Source organism: Ictidomys tridecemlineatus, chromosome 7 (assembly GCF_052094955.1).
Source record: "Ictidomys tridecemlineatus isolate mIctTri1 chromosome 7, mIctTri1.hap1, whole genome shotgun sequence".
In the NCBI taxonomy this organism is placed as follows: Eukaryota; Metazoa; Chordata; class Mammalia; order Rodentia; family Sciuridae; genus Ictidomys; species Ictidomys tridecemlineatus.
In genome coordinates this window covers 141,683,199-141,702,231 of record NC_135483.1, presented here as the reverse complement: position 1 = coordinate 141,702,231, position 19,033 = coordinate 141,683,199, and the positions used below count along the sequence as shown (strand labels likewise).

Here is a 19,033-nt window from a genome sequence, read left to right as displayed (position 1 = left end):
GTCTGATGAAACAAACTAGGTTGCAACAGAACCTCTGCCTTACCATTTCCTAAGCTCTCCATTTCCTAAGAGTCCCACATCTCGCCTGCTAAAATCATTAATAGAGTTCTTCATGTCTGTCCTAATCATCCCGCCGACAGATAAAATTTAGTTAATATCCTTTTCTCCCTCCCCAACATTGAAAAATAAGATAAATAGAATCTATCTCCATAATTTCACTTAGTCATTTAGTTCAGTAGCATCTGTTTATCATGATTTATAAGAATTTGGCTGGCAATGAGAGTTGCAGGATGCATTTGCATAAAGGAATTTTATTTACATATTTTTCCTCCTTGAGCACTAGGATGCTCAAAATGGCCATGTCTTGGAAAATCGAGCAAGCTCCAGTGGTGATTATTACTTTGCTAATATGCAATGGTCATTAAGAAGTGAAAAACATTTACAGCTATTCAATTTAAAAGACAAACTCGAGGATCAGTCTATTAAAGTAACCAAATAAAAATAAGAGATAACCAAAATACGGATTCCTGTTGCTATGGCTTGCCCATGAAGCATGAACTTAACTTCCTTAGCAGAAGCTCACAAAGCAGACTGTCTTTTGAGTGGCCAGGAAGAGAGAAAAACAGTCTTCACGGGTATTTCCTTTGCAACTCTGAAGCTAAATTCCATGTTCATATAAGGAAGTGTATTCAGAATTCTTTCTGCAATATTCTTTGTATGATAACCTTTATTATGCTTATCTCTCCTCTACATATTAAGTAAAAGAGGAGAAAAGAATACCGTGCTATGCCACCATGCATCTGAAAAGCAAGAGGAGGATACAATAATACATATATTTTTGCTTAGATTTTACAAAATCAAAATACAAATCATAAAAATGATTTTTAAAGTGATTACCTATAGAACAAGAGAATGCTCCAGGTTTGGGCCAGGGATATGATTGACTCCGCTAAAAACACCTTATTTGGGGTCAGGCACAATGCCACATATCAGGAATCCCAGATTTTGCGGAGGCTGAGGCAGGAGAAACACAAATTCTAGGCCAGCCTGGGCAATGAAGTAAGACCCTGTCACTAGATAAAAAATAAAGAGGGCTGGGGATGTGGCTCAAGCGGTAGCGCTCGCTCGCCTGGCATGCGTGCGGCCCAGGTTCGATCCTCAGCACCACATACCAACAAAGATGTTGTGTTCGCCGAGAACTAAAAAACAAATATTAAAAAAAATTCTCTCTGTCTCTCTCTCTTCTCTCTCCTCTCTCACTCTCTTTAAAAATAAAATAAAATAAAAAAATAAAGAGAGCTGGGGATGTAGCTCAGTGGTAGAGCGCCCTTGGGTTCAATTCCCAGTACCACAAAAACAAAAATTAAAAACCAACTTATTTTATAGACTTGACTTCAGAAATGTGTATCTGTTTAAGATGCATTACCTTATAAGACAAAGCAAAATGCTAACATTTAAAAAATTAAATATTTTTTTTAAAAAACAGATACTGGAATATAAACAAATCATGTGTTATAACTTATTATTGCTTTTTTTTAAAGAGAGACAATTTTTTAATATAAATTTTTTAGTTTTTGGTGGACACAACATCTTTCTTTGTATGAGGTGCTGAGGGTCGAACCCAGGCCGAACGCATGCCAGGTGAGCGAGCGCTACCGCTTGAGCCACATCACCAGCCCCCCAAAATTAAATCTTTAAAATCAAAAGCCAAAAGGGGCTGGGGTTGAGGTTCAGCAGTAGAGTATTTGCCTACATGTGAAAGGTGCAGGGTTCGATCCTCAGTACCACATAAAAATAAAAAAAGCCAACAATTTAATCTAAACATGTATCAAGTTGGCTTAACTACATAAAGAGGGACTATTTAAATGATTTTAACATACAGTTGACTGTATCTAGAATTTACACTAAGGACCAAAAAAAATGTTTTAAGTAAAAATATTAATCTTTTTAGTAATAACAATGGTATTACAATTCAGAAATTATATATATGTATATATAGCAATATAACTATTAATATATTTATGTAAACATACTAATATATAACCAGATGCACATGAGTATACAGATAAATAATGGATTATTGAATTGTTTTGTTTGTTTTACAGTACTGAGGATTGAACCCAGAAGCACTCTACCACTGAGCTATATCCACAGCCCTTTAAAATTTTTTTTTTTTTTTTTAATATTGAGACAGTTCTTGCTGAATTGCTGAAGCTGGTTTCCAGCTTGCAATCCTCCTGCCTCATCTTCCCAACTACCTGAGATCACTGTCACTGCACCCATCGAGGAATAGGTTTTAAAAACAAAGGACTTTGGGGGCTGGGATTGTGGCTCAGCGGTAGAGCACTTGCCTAGTAGGGGTGCGACCTGGGTTCAATTCTCAACACCACATTAAAAAAAAATAAAATAAAGGCATTGTGTTGTATCCATCTACAAAAAAGATTCTCTCTCTTAAAAAAAAAGGGGGGGGGCGGGGCTTTGGAGAAATGGCTAACTCAAGGTTTGGAGCAGAAAGTACATAATGTCTTCTTGCCTGGAACCGGAAAACAAACAAAAAGCTATTAAAGACCTCTGAGGCCAAATCTTAGTGCTGAAGAAGTTGTACACATAGTATAAATGCCACCATATACAAAAAAAAAAAAAAAAAATGCAAGGAGGGCTGTAGATGGTATTCAGGGGTAGAGCGTTTGCCTAGCATGTGTGAGGCTCTGAGTTCAATTCCCAAAACTGCAAAATAATTAAAAAAAAAAAAAAACTAGTGCTAGTATTAGTGGATTTTTGTCATCTCCCTTTTCACTCTTTCTCTCCAAGTCTTTCATCAGCTGGATATCTTACTAGATAAAGGCCTCTCCTTGGAACAAATCCATTTCTCTACAAATTCCTAACTCCCTCCTGCCTCTCCAGGTGTGTATAAGTAAATATAACTTTTCACACAGTATGGTGTAGGACATGGTCAGCTTTTTATGTAAAGCTCCAGGCTATAAATATTTTAGGTTTTGAGAACAATGCCTGTCCTCCCATCTTTTTTTTTTTTAAGACAGCAAACCTTTAAAAATGTGGGGGAAAAAGGGGAATTGCATGGAAGAAGGAAGGAGGCCCTCATCGTTATATAGATTACATGTATGATGATGTGAGGGAAAAGGAAAAAAAAATAAGTGTGTCACATTAGATTGGGTAGAGAAAAGTGATGGGAGGGGAGGGGAAGGGGGGATAGGAAGGACAACAGAATAAAATAGACACTAATATTAATAAAATAGACACTAATATTGCTGTATGTATATACGTGACTGCATGACCAATGTGATTCTGCAACCTGTACACTCAGAATGAGAAATTATACCCCGTTTGATTCAAATGTATGTCAAGATCATTGTACTGTCATGTGTAACTAATTAAAACAAATTAAAAAAAAATAAAATTTTGTAAAGAAAGTTTAAAAAAAAAAAAAAAAGACAGCAACCCTTTAGAAATGTGGGGGGAAAAATTACATATGCACTATTAGAAGCTAGGCTATAGCAAGATCTGACCCAGGCTGTGGTTTGCCAATCCCTGATCTAAAGAACAGGGTTATTCAAGCTTTTAGATCAGTACTTTTGTGTCTTCTGGTATTCAAGTCCTGGAACAGGCCTCAGGGAAAACAGCAAGCATTTAATATTCAAATGATTGATAAAAGCAGCCAAGTATTGCAAAATCACCATTAGTTCCTGGGGCAGTATATAATAAAGGAAAAAAATAATACTGTGTAATTTCCTGAGAGCATATTGTGTTCAATCAGGTAACATGGTTGCCTTAGTCCACTTTCTGATCACAGGTACTGGTCACATCACCAAGAAAGACACTGCTCAAGAGAGGGTGGCCCTTAACCTTCAGAAACAAGCCAAGAGGGAAACTTCTAAAGTAAAGTTTAAATGACATTTGTGTAAATATGAGGAAGACATTATTTAAAAAAAAAAGACATTTTATGACAAAATGTTTTACTATTAAAATAAAAACCTCTGTATAAAAGTATTACAGATCAAAAGCTATATTTACACTTATTGATTCAAAGTCCAATTAAGCATCAAACTCTGAAAGGGTACAGCAACAGGCTATACATGCAATACACTGGACACACAAACACTTAAAAATTCCACTTCTATCATATAATGATTTATGTGAAAGGAAAGAAAAAGACAAAATCTTTTTTAACAACCCAAATTTTCCAAACAACAGGCTGGGGACGTAGTTCAGTGGAATATGGGCTTGGCCAGGAACAAGGTTCGGGGTTCTAATGCCCAGCACCACAGACAGACTACAAGTAAGTACCAATTTGCATAACCTCTAAACATTTAAAGCTTCCCAATTACATATCTAATAAGGCTGAATTACAATTTAAGATTCCAAGAAATCTGCCCAGAAACTACAATGGCAGATATACCAAGTTAAAAAACCATTGAAAGTTATTCATCTCTGAAAAGGCACTTCTCATTGTTATAAAAAAAGCTTAAAACCTGAAAAAAATCCCTGTGCACAGCAACACCCAGGGATAATATAAGAAACTGCAAAGAACAATAGTCTAGTTATTATCAAGTTTCTAAAAACTTTTACAGCAAGAATTTATATCGGACTACTCTGAGGTTCCCCATCCTAAATTCCCAGAATTTCTCTTAAGACAATTGTTTTAAGTAGTGCAGTGTCATGTTGCCCACAGACCTTTGGACGATTGTAAACAGGATGCACCACTTCACTTTAGAGTGGAAGAAATCAGAGGCAACAAAGTCTCAACTGTGACAAGTTATATAGTAACCACAATACATACTGATATTCTCATGAGAGGCATTCACAGTAATATACTTCATTTCCCAACAATGACTAGTTTTTCCACATTGTTCTAAGATTTTCATGCCTTGATTCTGTTAAAAATGTCAATTAGTGTGAACATTAAAGTCATAACCATTGTTTTTGTATAAACAAGTCAGAGGGCTGCTCTCTGGAACTCGACAGAACAGTTAGTATTTTTATACCATGTTTTTAAGTGCTCAGGGTTTATGGGTAGATCTCAGGGATATTTCAACACCAATTAAATCAAATATGCTGTTAAAACTCTGATTTAAAAAGAATTCTGAAACTAAGTGACTAGAGAGGACTCCTGGAAAAAGAGAGAGGGGCTATATGATGGGGTCCAGGGGAAGCAGAGGAGAAACTACACGAGGGTGAAGTGTAACCAGCCACATGTCTCCCGTGAGGTTCCAGAAACATGTGCCAGTCTAATGAGATGAACTTGACTGAGTTTCCCATAAGGCAGACTGATGGTCAAGACTCTTAATGACAAAACCGAGAATTTTAAGGGCGGTGTGAGAAGCAGAAGGCCAGCATCTGGTGGGTATTACGCTTGCATTTCAAATTCCTGTTTCAGGCTGTGAAAGAGAAAGAGGGACATATTAGGATATAGTCCGTGACCTAAGAATTCTCTTTTGAAAGCCAAATTCAACTGCTGAAAACATGTTTTGAGATATATAACACATATATGGTCAAGTACATACATCAAGTGTTCAACCTGAACTTTACACACCGGCCACCCAGCCACTACAACCTAGATTAAGATATACCGTTTCCACGCTAGGGATATAGCTCAGTTGGCAGAGTGCTTGCCTCAAATGCACAAGGTTCAATCCCCAGCACCATCCAAAAAAAAAAAAAAACCAATATACCCTTTCTAACACTACCTATACACCCATTATAGTCTTTGGTTTTGGTGCTGCTGGGGATCAAACCCAGGGTCTTGCACATGAGGTAACCATTTCTATCCCTGAGCTATATTCCCCGACCCTCCTTGGTTCATATTTTCTTTTTGTATTAAGATCTTTTTTGTATTATGGATCTTTGTATTAAGATCCATAAACGAATCCAAGATTCAGGTGTGGAAGAAAGACAAATAACTGCCATTACCTTTTCAAGTAATCATGAACATTCCCAAAGCCATGATACTTGGCTAAATACACAAGGACCCCAGTTGCACACCGCCCATCTCGTTGGCGGCAGAAGCTGCAGTTGCAGATTCCTCGACAAGGTGGGCAATGCCAGTTCTGAAAGAGCATTGTGTAAAAACACCATGAAATTAAGCCTTACTTTCCCCATACTTATCTACTCCATTTTATTTCATCTTTTTATTTAATGTAGGTATTATCAATCCATTTTTTAGATTAAAAGAAGTCATAAAATAGCTAATATGCATGAGTCATGCCCATTGTTTCCTTAAAAAATTCAGGAAAGACAGTTACACAACTTCCAGGAATAAATAGGGTCAACTTTCTCTGAATAGCTGGGTCTGAGCACTCTGGATGGGGCTCGTACCTTGCAGCACTAACACTGAATTAATCTGACTCCCCCAAAAGAGCATCTCAAAACTCTAGGGCCTCAATCCCTTCCTACTACCCTTCTTCTGGCTTTATCAGCTTGTGGCTGACCTTCAAGCCCCCATGACCAACCCCTTTCTCCAAGGCACCTACTGGATTTAGCAAAGCATCCTTGACCTCTTCACCATAACGGTTTCGAAGGCAGGGACCACAGAACTGGCCTCGAATGCCCCAGCAGTCTGGGTTTCTGCAGTTTGTTTTGGTATCAATGGTTTTCTGTCGGCACTGATGACAAGTAGATCCCTACCAATAAAGAGTAAATAAGAAGACATGAAAACACAGCTTTATGTAGAGAAATATCCTTGGGGCTAGGGTTGTGGCTCAGTGGTAGAGCGCTTGCCTAGCATGAGTGAGGCACTGGATTCGATCTTCACATTTTGTCTTTGAATCTTATTTCATATCTCTATACGTAGGTATATGCCAGGGCACAAAAAGTATCTCAAGCAGGATGATTGGCAGGTGCAATAGTTCTTATAATTAAAATATCTTTTTTATTTTGGAGCTAGAGACATAGCATTTGAACACTTGCCTATTATTAATATGCACATGGCCCTGGGCTCAAAAAGCAGGCACATTTTTTACATTTCTTCACCAGGTCACAGTGTATCCTTGTCTCTGAGAACATATGCTATTGTCCATGTTATTGATTGTAGCCATCCTTCTACCCATAAAGTGGTCTCTTGTTATGACTTTGATTTGCAATTTCTTAATGATAAATGATGATTGCTTTTCAAAACATAATGATCTTTAGAGAAGTGCATATTCAAGTCTTTGGATACTTTTTATTGGATTTTTCTTTTTTTTTTTTTTTTTTTTTTTTTTTTTCATATGTTGATCTGCGCTGGAAGCAGTATTCAAACCTTTGCAAGCAAGACGCCAGGAAACTGTTAATCTTTTCATGATGCTGCCTGAAAATTTACAGCTAGGGACTCCCCGCTTCAGAAAGACAAATGGGTCCTGAGGAAATGGGAGACGCTGGATTTTTCTTTGTTGTTTAGTTGTAACAATCATTTCTGAGTTATAATCTATGATTTGCAAATATTTTTTCATTCTGTGAGTTGTCCATTAAATTTCTTAGTGCATTCTTTGATGCTCAAAAGCTATAATTTTTAATAAAGTTTAATTTACTTATTAAAAAAAAATCCAGCTCCAATATTTTTATCTTTAATACACCCACCACTGTATCACCCACATGTATATGTGTCCGTGTACACAATAGATACACAATGAATGTGTCAAATAAATAAATTTCTAAATTAAAAGATTTGCCACTACTTCATATTTACCAGGAAGATAATTCAAGTGACAGAGGGCATCCCTCATGCCCAGACCTCTGGAACATGAGCACCACTCTAGGGACAGAAGCTGTCCCTCCTCTCATGGATGTTTACATTTCCAAACGTAATTTAGAGGCTCTCACCAGTGAACGGTTGTATATCTTCTCTCGAGAGTTGCTGCAGATGTTCTCCAACTCATCCTCTGTGATTTCTTCCACTGGGCGAATTATATGCGGAAGGGTCATGGATCCTGGGCGCCGACTTCTGGGCGTATCATCATCCTGAGAAACAAGAAGCATGAAACAGAGTTCCTTACTGGCTCTCTCCAGTTTTGAATCTTCAGATACTTGATTTGTAATTATTCCGTACAGAAAATTCAACCTGGAAAATGCCTCTTGCTCATGGAGAGCGGGCAAGTTGTAAGTTTAGTGTACGGATAACTGGACAACATTATGGAAATGATTCCTACCATTAGAAAAGCAGAACTACCTCTCATCTGCCAACGCAATCAAGTAAGTTTATGTGACATTAACAATTATAGATGGTTCATGAAAAGCACTTAAATTGAATCATAATTGGTGTTGAGGCTGTGTGTGTTCACGAAACAGGGCTGACAGAAGAAGAAAAACAGAAGAGTGAGTACCAATTTGGAGAACTCACGTTCATGTATCCGTCCACAGTCTTCCTCTTTCTCACCAGCATAAACTTATCATCTTCCTCTTCTTCCTCCTCCTCTTCAGTGGGAAGAGCACTAAGGGACCCCAGGATGCGGGACCTTGACCTAGTCAGAGGACGAGCCCTCCGGTCAGGGTTCCTCCTGGAAGCCACACCTGGGAATGTACGCCTTCGGGGTGTCTTTGACTGCTGAAAAATACATGCAGGAGGCACCCATTCATTCCATAACAAAAAGAGGCAACCCTTTGGGAAAATGTCACATTACATAGAGAATGAGCCCCCAAATCCATATTATGGTCTTTGGAATTTTAAGCCCATTTTCTCTCAAATCAGTCTATGCATTATTCTACTTAATGCAAAAAAAAAAAAAAATTACCTCCTGTTCCAACAAAAATTTCTGATTCCGCCTGAGCTATGAACCCACACTCTACATTGCATAGAGTGTTTGGTTTCCTTCTCCCCTTCCTTGTTGGCTGCCCTTCCTCCTCCTCATGGGAGTCAGTATAAAGCAGACTTTACTTTTGTTATCACAGTTGTCTGAGCTTCATTTTCAGGAAACCATCATACATGATTTTGGGCCATGAGCTGATAAACTTTTTCCTTTTTTTCCCCTCACTCTTGGATTTTAAATACATCAATCACCCATCTACCATGAAGGAGAAATGTGCGAAAGCTGAAACCAGCCTTTAATCCTCACCATGCTGAAGGGCTTTGCCTAACTGGAAAGGAGGGAAATAGCCACTCTAAAAGAGTATGAGCTCCACAGGCAGTAGGAGCTGTAATCCAGAGCTACCAAAAAGAGTCTTCTAGTTACCCTTTGACCATCTAGAAGACCAAATAGGAAACTGCATTTTAAAATCTCACACAAATCTGTCCTAGGCTTGCCCAAAACAATACTACAAACAAGGACTTACATTTACTGATCTTGGGCCTGGGAGAGAACGTCTTCCAGGGAAGGAACCAGGGAAGCTTTCTAATTCTGACATGAGTTTTGCAAGCTAAAAAGGGAAGAAATTAAATAGAAATTCTTGGTTAAAATAAGTGCTGAAGGGGCTGGGGATAGCTCAGTTGGGAGAGTGCTTGTTTTGCATGCACAAGGCCCTGGGTTCAATCCCCAGCAACACACACACACACACACACACACACACACACACACACACAAAAAAAAAAAAAAAAAAGAGCAACTTATTTGTGAAAACTACACTAGCAGCTTTAAGTTAACAAATTCAAAGAGTTTCTGATGTCACCTCTGTGCTTAATAGATTTTAAAAGAAGCAGTTTGAGGGGAAAAAAATTGGGGGGGAAGGGAGTACATGAGATTGTACCCAGGGCCATGCGCCTGCCAAGACTGCTCTATCACTGGGCTATATCCTCCATCATGAAGACTTCACAGCTACACAGAAGATAAAGAAACGAGTCTAAGTAACAAACTGCTTAGAGAAAAGTTGGAAAGTTTTGACATGTTCAAAATTATTACATACCATTGCTTTGTTCTGCTTTATATTTAAAGCCCTTTTCTCAAGAAAGTTCATGCCACTTTCATCTTCTGAATCAGAATTGGAATCAATAGTGAAATTCTCTGAAGGCTTAGTGGGTGCCACTTTTTTGTTGGCTGCACTCCTGGTGTTTCGTGCTGGGAACTTCATCGCCACCCTGAGAGGTCCAGAAAGTTTGTACTGGCTGCGGGTCCTATACTGGCTGCGGGTCTTACAGCCTTCCCGGTTTGCCTGCGATCTCTAGTTAATGAGAGCAATTGAGTCATTAATCACTTGATGGGCAGACAAAGTTGCATCAGTGTGAGTATAAAATCACTTCTGAACAAAAGACACTTTAACAAACAAAATATAAATGCACTGACAGCGCTGGGTAACAAAATCAAGAATTGCTCAAGTAAATGGAACAATCTGATTATAGTTTGGCTACATGTAGCTTATCTGGGACACACTGTTCTCAATCTGTGCTTTATAGGCTCCTGGATGGTTCAGAGTCAGTTTTTAAAATGTGAAAACTCCTGCTCTTTTTCATTTCTTTAAAAAATTCTTTCTGCATTTAAATAGAATTCTTGGAGGAACAACTGTATTCTCTCATAAATGTGGTTTCAATCCTTATGGCAATACATTAAACTATATTTATATTAAGATGTCTCAATTCTCTGTCCACTTTTTTGGGGGGGAGGGTGATAGGAATGGAACATAGGTGTGCTCTACCACTGAGATACATTCTCAGCCCTTTTTTATTTGTTTGTTACTAGAGCTTGAAACCAGGAACACTTTACCACTGAGCTACATCCCAGCTTTTTGTTGTTCTTATTTTTTAGTTTTAAGACATAGACCTGATAAGCTGCTTAAGACCTTGCTAAGTTGCTAAGGCTGGATTCGAACTTGCCATCCTCCTTTCTCAGCCTCCCAAATCACTGGGATTATAGGCATGCAGCTTCTTCTTTTATTTAATTGAGACAGGGTCTTACATCACCTCACCTGGCTCAAACATTTAATGAGCTACGGGTGTGGCTCAGTGGTAGAGTGCACACTCAGCATGCATGACGCTCTGTGTTCAAACCCCAGCACCAACAAATAAATGTTTCTCAAATCCCAACAAACAGTTCTTAGTACTGTTCATGGATAGAGGGAACACTAAACAAAAATCTTTCATGAATCTTTAGCACTTTTAATCAATAGACATTATATTAATCACAAGAGGTAGTGTCTATAAAAAACTGAAACATGAGCAGAAATTATTCAGGGCATTGACAACAGGTCACATCCAGATTTACAGAGTGGTCCCGGTGATAAAATGTTCCTAAGTGCCAAGGTAGCTCAACATCACTTATTAGAGCAAACACATACTAGGATGAATAGACAGTGATAAAACAGTCATGGGGCAAGCGCTGTCACTCAGTGCTACTCAAGTGGTGACCCACAGGCAGTGGACCCATCTCAGACCACAGTGAGCTGAAGAGCATGCACCTGATTCTAATAACACACCTTCCTTTGGAAAAAGTCTCTGGGACAAGACAATGTTTGCAGAATTACATGGTGTGCTCAGGGTATGGGGTCAAGTAGAGAAGCAGCAGCATCAGTCTGAGCAAGGTGACAGAGCTTAAAGAGGACAGAACAAGCACAGGAAAAGACTATCCAGTTGCAAATTCAGAAGCAGAAAGGATTCTACTTGTCCTTGTATGCACTTGAGCTCTTGTATAGGAGTCCTCATTCTCGGGATTCAGGTAATAATCTAACTCTGGAAACTAGCTATTATTAAAGGCCTGATCTCTGCCAGGTACAGGGCTGGGCACCTGCATGTAAATGTCAATGTAGCTGATCTTTAGGATGTGTGTATTTCCTCTGACTAGGTTGGATCTCTGTGACAATGAGAATTGGGAGGTTGGCCAACTTTAGTTTACAAGTTTCTATGATTGTCAAGCCCTACAAAATGTTTTTAGACTTCAAAGTAGGACTACATTAGAAAAACTGCTTTAAGACATGAAGAAAATACTCAAAATTTTAAAAAGGTCAACAAAATCTTCTGGCATGACTAAAGGGAAAAATCATAAGAAAAAAAAAATTTTCAAAAAAGCAAGTGTGTCATGCCTCTAAAATCTTACTTCTTGACATTGGTGAAACTCTCAAACTCACCATTCCATCTTGAATCTCACTCTCTGAGAAACCGCAAAATGATTCATCATCAGAGTCGGCATGAAAAATACTGGCCAGTTTGTTAGTGACATCTGGCCTTGGTTTCTGTAAAAATCCACAATGGTCTAACACATCTTGCACCTCACTTTCTGAAAAGCCGCAGAAAGATTCATTATCAGAGTCCTCATAAAAAACATTTGCCAGTTCTTCACTGATATCTGACCTGAATTTAGGTTTCTGTAAAATAAATAAATAAATGTGGTTGTACATTTTTTTTTTCTTTTTCAAGAACCAATTTTCCATAAACCGTGCAGAGAGCAAATCACATTTACAAGTGCACTACAAGAGAATAGCTTTTGTTACAAAGAAAAATGGTTCTGAGGTTTACAAATGATTTCTAAGTTGTTATGGCAAATCATCAGGCATGTTAGGTTAGGCGACATTTCAAAAGGATAGAATAAGTAGCTAATCTATCTCCAACAATTACTACCTAGAACCACAGCAAAAAGTGAAATGAAATTACAGTGCATACTGTATTTTCATAACGGCTGTATAGAAATGTAGGCAAAAAGCAAGCAGTTTTAATCACGCACAAAGCATTTGGGGCATTTTGAGCACTGCAGACTCAATCCTGTTTATTCTCAGGCAGCACTTACCGTGTTTGCAAAATTATCAGAAGCAAAGCTGTCACAACTGTCATCAGAGGATGACGAGGTTTCCATGGAAATCAACTTCATATATCTGAATTTCTTTAAGTTCTTTACTCTGAGATCCTTTTGCTGCAAATGGAAATGGCAATACTATTAAGTGGATGTTTACTATAGTATCCAACTAAAGACATCACTTTTGAGTTTAGGAGGTTTAAACAGCAAAGTAGGTATGTCCATTTCTCACACTATACACAGAAAAAGGAAGATTTGCAATTGCTATAAGTATCTTCAAAACCAGGTCAAATTCTACGTTATCCCTTTGGAGACAATTTTAGTGATATTTATCAATTTATTCAAACATCTTCTGAGCTACCTCTTCCCAACCTTAAATGCCCAAGTTCTTAGCATTATAATGAGCCCCACAGGAGCTTAATGCTAAACTTTTAAAATCCAACCTCTTTTAAAAATTAAATAGCACTACTAAAAGAAAATTTCAAAAGTACAAAATGCCTGAGCGATTTTTCTCCCTCAAGCCAAAATCAAGCTAATGAGGTCTTTTTTGATGTAAGCTTTAGGCTCTGTACTGTGATGCTAATTTTCCAAACTATGAAAATCAGTCAGGACCTCTACTTCAAGATGGCAGGCTTCCCAACAGGCCGCATTCCCATCAGGAGGAGTATGATTTCAGCACAAGTCCTTACAAATCAAATAGTATAAGAAATCAAGTCTTAGGGGCTGAGGCTATAGCTCAGTGGTAAAGTGCTTGCCTCACATGTGTGAGGCACTGGGTTTGAGCCTCACATGTGTGAGGCACTGGGTTTGAGCCTCACGACCACATAAAATAAATAAAGATACTGTGTGTTCATCTACAACTCAATAAATATTTTTTTTTAAAGAGAGAGTGAGAGAGGGGAGAGAGAGAAAGAGAGAGAATTTTTAATATTTATTTTTTAGTTCTCAGCGGACACAACATCTTTGTTGGCATGTGGTGCTGAGGATCGAACCCGGGCCGCACGCATGCCAGGTGAGCGCGCTACCGCTTGAGCCACATCCTCAGCCCCAATAAATATTTTTTTTAAAAAAATCAAGTTATAGTTCAACTAGCACTCCAAACCTAGGCAGAGTACCTGATTCTATTTTAGCACTCTATTACCATAGATTGTCAGTTGGTAGAATGCTCATCTCACAAGCACAAGATCGTGGGTTCAATCCCCAGCACCACACACACACAAAAGACTCAAGTACTTTAGGGCTGGGGGTATAGCACAGTGGTAGAGCACTTGCCTGGCAAACAGGAGGCCCTGAGTTAGATAGTCTGGGAGGGCAAGGGACTTCAGGGTTTTTGTTTTTGTTTTTAAAGTCCTTTGATAACATGCAAATTATTGGTAAATATGAAAACGCTTCATTCATTCAATCAATGAACAGTCTTGCATTGTTCATGAGAAAACACAACTGTAGTCATTTCTGCCATTTCTTAGTCTTTATCGAGACTTAAGCATTGCTTTAGTTTCTATGCTTCTATTTTCTTTCTGTAAGACCATGGAATAACAGTTGAGTCCTTACACCCAAATCTTTGAAAGTCAACTTTGCTGTCTCACAAAACAATGCTAAGATGTGAGGTGTCAGGTGAATCAAAAGAACATTCTTTTTTTTTGAGAGAGAGAGAGAAAATTTTTAATATTTATTTTTTAGTTTTCGGTTGATATAACATCTTTGTTTGTACGTGGCGCTGAGGATCGAACCCGGGCCACACACATGCCAGGCGAGGGCACTACCGCTTGAGCCACATCCCCAGCCCCGAACATTCTTTTTTTAAAAAAAATATTTTTATATGCAGTGCTGAGAATCGAACCCAGGACCTCACATATGCTAGGAAAGTGTTCCACCACTGAGCCACACCCCCAGTCATGGAAAGAACATTCTTGATCACCTTCACTCCACATTCCACATTTCAGTCTCTTGCAAATTACTGGCAAGAATTTCCATAGTAATTTCCCTATGCCCCTAAGAGAATGCCATTCAATCCTCTTAGGAAGTTTCCGTCTTTTGACCTTTTAGCAAGGTAGGAAAACATGGTAACAGGCAGAGCTACAAAATATAAAAGGTTACATGTAAATGTATACAATTTATGTTAGGAGCGGAAAGGTATCTCAAAAACCCCTCCCCCAATTTTCAGCGGAAGCAATTCATGGCCCCAGGAAGGTGGAAAAGACTGCCCCAGATCACAGGGCTGGAAAAACTCAAGTCTGCAATCTCTTAAAACAGCAGTGCTCCATACATTACTTCAGGGATTCTCACCAATCTACCTGCAAGCCATGAGAGGCCCAAGGCAGCCTCAAGGGAGGCATTTTACTGGAGCTGTCAGGGAAAGACAAGCGAAGATTTAACAAGTCAGCGCGTGCCAAGAGTTATTTACCTGGCAAATGTACTTTTGGAGGAAAAGACAGCAAATGGTCATGACAGACATGAACTTTTCTGGCAAGCAGAACAACTAATACCATTTATACTGGGTTTTGTATTTCATACCAGGCACTAAGTCCGCTCTAAGTCTTTGCAACAAAGGTGCTATCATTACTTTCACTAAACAAATGAGGACACTAAAACTCAGAGGACATTACTCAAATCACAGGGTGGCCCAAACACCAACCCAGTTAAATCAGATTCAAAGCTCAGCTAACACGTGGCTTTCTTCATTCTGGAAGCCCGAGCCCAGTGCCACCCGGCCTATGGCCAGGCTGAAACCACGCCCCCTCCCACCCATCCCCGCCTCCCCCACGTGGGTCCTTAACCCCTGCTATTTATTTTAAGCAGTCATTCTCTTCCTTTCCACCCAACCCCCACTCTACTATCCGCTTCCTGGGCAGGCCTACATTCTGGCTTCCGTTAGAGCAAACAGTAACGTACCATTGAGTGCAACTCGCTGCTGCGAATTGAGGTTGGGAGGTGAGAGAAGAAAGTGAGGAATGAGTAAATGGTGGCAAATGGTTTGGATTATCCAGGCCTGCAATTAACCACTACCTGGGACAAACGAAACAAAACTTCTCCCGTATACAACCCAACTTCTAAAATGATGCGTTTGCAAGACGCTCAACAGTTAGAAGCAGCCACCGAGGATGCGCATCCCACGGCCACCCACTGGCCCAAGAGCTGCAAACAGGAGAGAGCTGGGCTGGCGGCTGCCGTGCGTGTGCCCCGAGTCTGGCCAGTCCCCGGGCTCTGGCAAGCGCACGTGCATCTCGAGCACACGTGCCCAGGCTCCCCAGCGTGGCCAACCATCCTTACAAACAGCTCTCTTCTCCGCAACTATCCGCACGCCGGTGCGCATGCTGGCGGGTTTGCCACTGGCCCTAAATTCCCCCAGCGGCACAAAAATCCAAGACTTGCCCAAAAGGGCGACGCCCAGGGCGACCACCAGTTGATAAGCACACTCCGTGGCCGACTCGAGGGGTGTAGCCTCCAGCCCGCTCGCGTCCAGCCCCCATCGCACCCGCCCCCTCAGGTTCGCCCGCCCAGCCCTCACCAGCACGCGGCGACCCTTCATGCTGGCAGCGAGCACCCAGGCTGTGCTCCGAGCCGGGTGAGCCGAGCAGCCACGCGCCGCGGTCCTACAGAGGAGCTGCAGAGGGAGCCGAGCTGCCGGCAGGAGGGGCGCTCAACCTGGGCTCGGAGGGGCGGGGCTCGGGCCGGCTTTCCCGCGTTGTGGTGCAGGTCCTGCAAGGTTAGCTAACAACCCGACCGGGAGCGAGATCTACTCAAGCCCAGATAAAAAACCTTGGCCCTCCACATATTCTGAGCTCAAAGGATAGCCTTGGTGACTCCTAAAATTACCTTTGAAAAAGTGACTCTTTGGGAGCTGTGAGGACGATGCTCTCTACACAGCTACACGGTCCTGAGCGAGTGGCGCGAAAGTAGTTCGTATTGCCCCGGGGTTAGAAGACTGATTTGCATGAATTCCGTGGCTGGGGAGGACAGCGGAGACTGGGATTTTTGGAGAGCGGCACAGGAGATCGGTTTACGCGTTGGGCACTGGCCACTTCCCTTGCACCTTGCGGTTTACATAATTAAAATATATTTATATCAAAGAATCCAACAGGAACCACCCTTTATAAGCCGAAGTACCAACTTTAGGTGTAGCCCCTCTTTATCTGGTAACCACACCATTGTCTAAAGCACTTAAATGATTTAAATCCCGACCTTTCCAGAAAGCGCAGGAAGTTGACTTGTTTTACTTAAGACCTGTAGTATTCAAAGTTAAAAACAGCCCCTGCAGTTTAGTGAAGATCTTTAAGTGGGATTTAAAAAATTAAAAAAGATTTTAGAGAACATCCGTTGGAGATAGAAGCTGCAGGCTACATTAACATGGCTTAGAGATATTTCCTTCTGTCAGAATTAGGATTAACGGAGTCAAGATATTTTTAATGCCCTTTGAATCAAACCAGGCAAGGCGACAAAGTAAAGTGTGAGGCTTTCGTTTGTGTATGGGTGGGGTGGATACTGGGGATTGTACTCTGGAGCACTGACCAGTGAGCCACATCCCCTTTGTGTTTTATTTAGAGACAGGGTCTCACTGAGTTGTTTAGGGCCTCGCTTTTGCTGAAGCTGGCTTTGAATTGGGAGTCCTCCTGCCTCCGCCTCCAGAGCCGCTGGGATTGCAGGCGTGCACTACTGCGCCCAGCCTTTTTTTTTTTTTTTTTTTTTTGTAAAGAGCAAAAAACTTGCTTTGTGAAGAAAGAGCAAGAATTTGGGTTGCTTTAAAAGGCCCCTAATTATGACTTTAAATTTTAAAAAGTGCTTGAAGTGAAAACATTCGCATTTCCTCCAGCATTTCAATTTTTTTTCTGTAGGGACTAATTCCTTGGTAGTTAACAGCATGGGAAGACCCACTGAGTGCCTCTCTGGATATATTGGAAGATAACAACCTATAAATAAATAATGCATAAGAACAATGGATTGGGAGGAGTCTTAGAGCTTTTCTTAAACACTCCTGCCCAAAGGTAACCTTGTCTCTGTGTAAGAGCCAAAGAATTCAAGATCTGGAAAGTAGGGGCCAGGAGGAGAAGCTGTTGGTCTGTCTGAAAATTACTGGTAGTAATAAATATTTGTTGAATGAATGAACAACTAAATGAATGAATTAAAATTGTCCTTAGTGCAGTGTCCTTGGAAGATAGTTTTCTGCCATTAAGATTAAAAACATTAGCATTTGTAATTGCCAATCACATAAACTAGGGAAGATTAAGTCACTCTGCCTATGAAAAATTCTGATAAGAAAATTCTTAGTCCTCCTGAGGCACTAGATAATAGTTTGGCTTACATGCTTTTTAAAGATAAGCTCTCTGATTCTTTTTTAAGAATATTTATTTTTTAGTTGTAGTTGGATACAATACCTTTATTTTATTATGTGTGGTGCTGAGGGTCCAACCCAGGGCCTCCCACTTGCTAGGTGATTGCTCTACTGCTGAGCCACAACCCCAGCCCAAGCTCTTTGATCTTTTTTAAAAAGATATGTACTCTTTTTAGTAATCAGGAAAATGAAAACTTAAAACAAGGAGATACAGTTTTGCTCTGACTGGCAAAACTATAAAGTCTGATAAAACGAAGTTTGAGTAAGGATTCAAGCAACTCTCACAAGAATGTTAGTACTGTAATTTTTTTTAATATTAGAGAACAATTCAGAAATATTTAGTAAAACCCAGCAACAGCATTTCAAGATATATAACTAGAATTTTTTTTCTAGAATAGGTTTGAATCTGTTGGAGGATTGTGACATCAATTCAGTAGTTTGCAACTAGCGTATTTTTCTATATCATTCTCTGTGTGTGTGTGTGTGTGTATGTGTTCATTTACCTTAGTAGTTTTATTTTATTGTGGTAAGAAACACTTAACATGAAATCTACCCTCCTAAGAAATTTGTAAGTATACTGTTTTGTTGACTATAGTTACAGTGTTGAAAAGCAGATCTCTAGAATTTATTCATCTTACTTAACTGAAAGTTTATCCCTGATGATTAGTAGTAACTCCTCACTTCCCTCTCTCTTCCCAGCCCTAGATAACTACTATTCCATTTCAATTTTGTGAAATTGACTATTTTGGATACTTCACATAAGTGAAATCCTGCAGCATTTGTATTTCTATCTTTGCAGTGAAATAGAATATGAGAGCAGTGTGAGTGTTGTACCCTGAAACTTTTCTTTCACTTTTGTGTATAAGTGTGTGACTTATATAAAATGTATCTCTTGCTGTGCTGTGAAGGACCAAGGTACTGCCTTAGAGAACGTTTGGTGGTGAGTCATGTACACATGGCCCTGCATTTTTTCATTCTGTCAAGAGTCAAAAGAGTTTTGAAGGCTAGTAAGCCAGACAGGTTCTGAGTACTCAGAGGGCAAAGTCCAGACCCTTTATAGTCT

At 39.9% G+C, this 19,033-nt stretch overlaps 1 protein-coding gene across 3 annotated transcripts; it reads right to left on the bottom strand.

Moving 5' to 3' along the window:
• Positions 1 to 3,957: 3,957 nt before the first annotated feature.
• Positions 3,958 to 16,300, bottom strand: Cdca7 (cell division cycle associated 7). Of its 3 annotated transcripts, XM_040294484.2 has the most exons (10): positions 16,150 to 16,300; positions 12,636 to 12,758; positions 11,980 to 12,216; positions 9,829 to 10,083; positions 9,262 to 9,345; positions 8,333 to 8,536; positions 7,816 to 7,953; positions 6,489 to 6,638; positions 5,929 to 6,065; positions 3,958 to 5,396 (listed from the first exon to the last, which is right to left on the bottom strand). In XM_040294484.2, the coding sequence occupies exons 1-10, from the start codon at positions 16,168 to 16,170 to the stop codon at positions 5,366 to 5,368; spliced, it is 1,380 nt and encodes a 459-aa protein (XP_040150418.1). In that variant the 5' UTR covers positions 16,171 to 16,300; the 3' UTR covers positions 3,958 to 5,365. The 3 variants fall into 3 exon arrangements, with proteins under 3 accessions (XP_040150418.1, XP_040150419.1, XP_040150421.1); XM_040294485.2 differs by lacking the exon at positions 5,929 to 6,065; XM_040294487.2 differs by lacking the exon at positions 11,980 to 12,216.
• Positions 16,301 to 19,033: the final 2,733 nt, after the last annotated feature.

Bases quoted from the DNA above. Each gene is read 5' to 3' on its own strand.
- Cdca7 (XM_040294484.2), bottom strand. From the start codon at position 16,170: ATGAAGGGTCGCCGCGTGCTG. The intron at 12,759-16,149 runs GTGAGGGCTGGG...TTCCATTTGCAG, and splicing joins TGAAGGGTCGCCGCGTGCTG to CAAAAGGATCTCAGAGTAAA. The intron at 6,639-7,815 runs GTGAGAGCCTCT...CTTTATTGGTAG, and splicing joins AGATATACAACCGTTCACTG to GGATCTACTTGTCATCAGTG.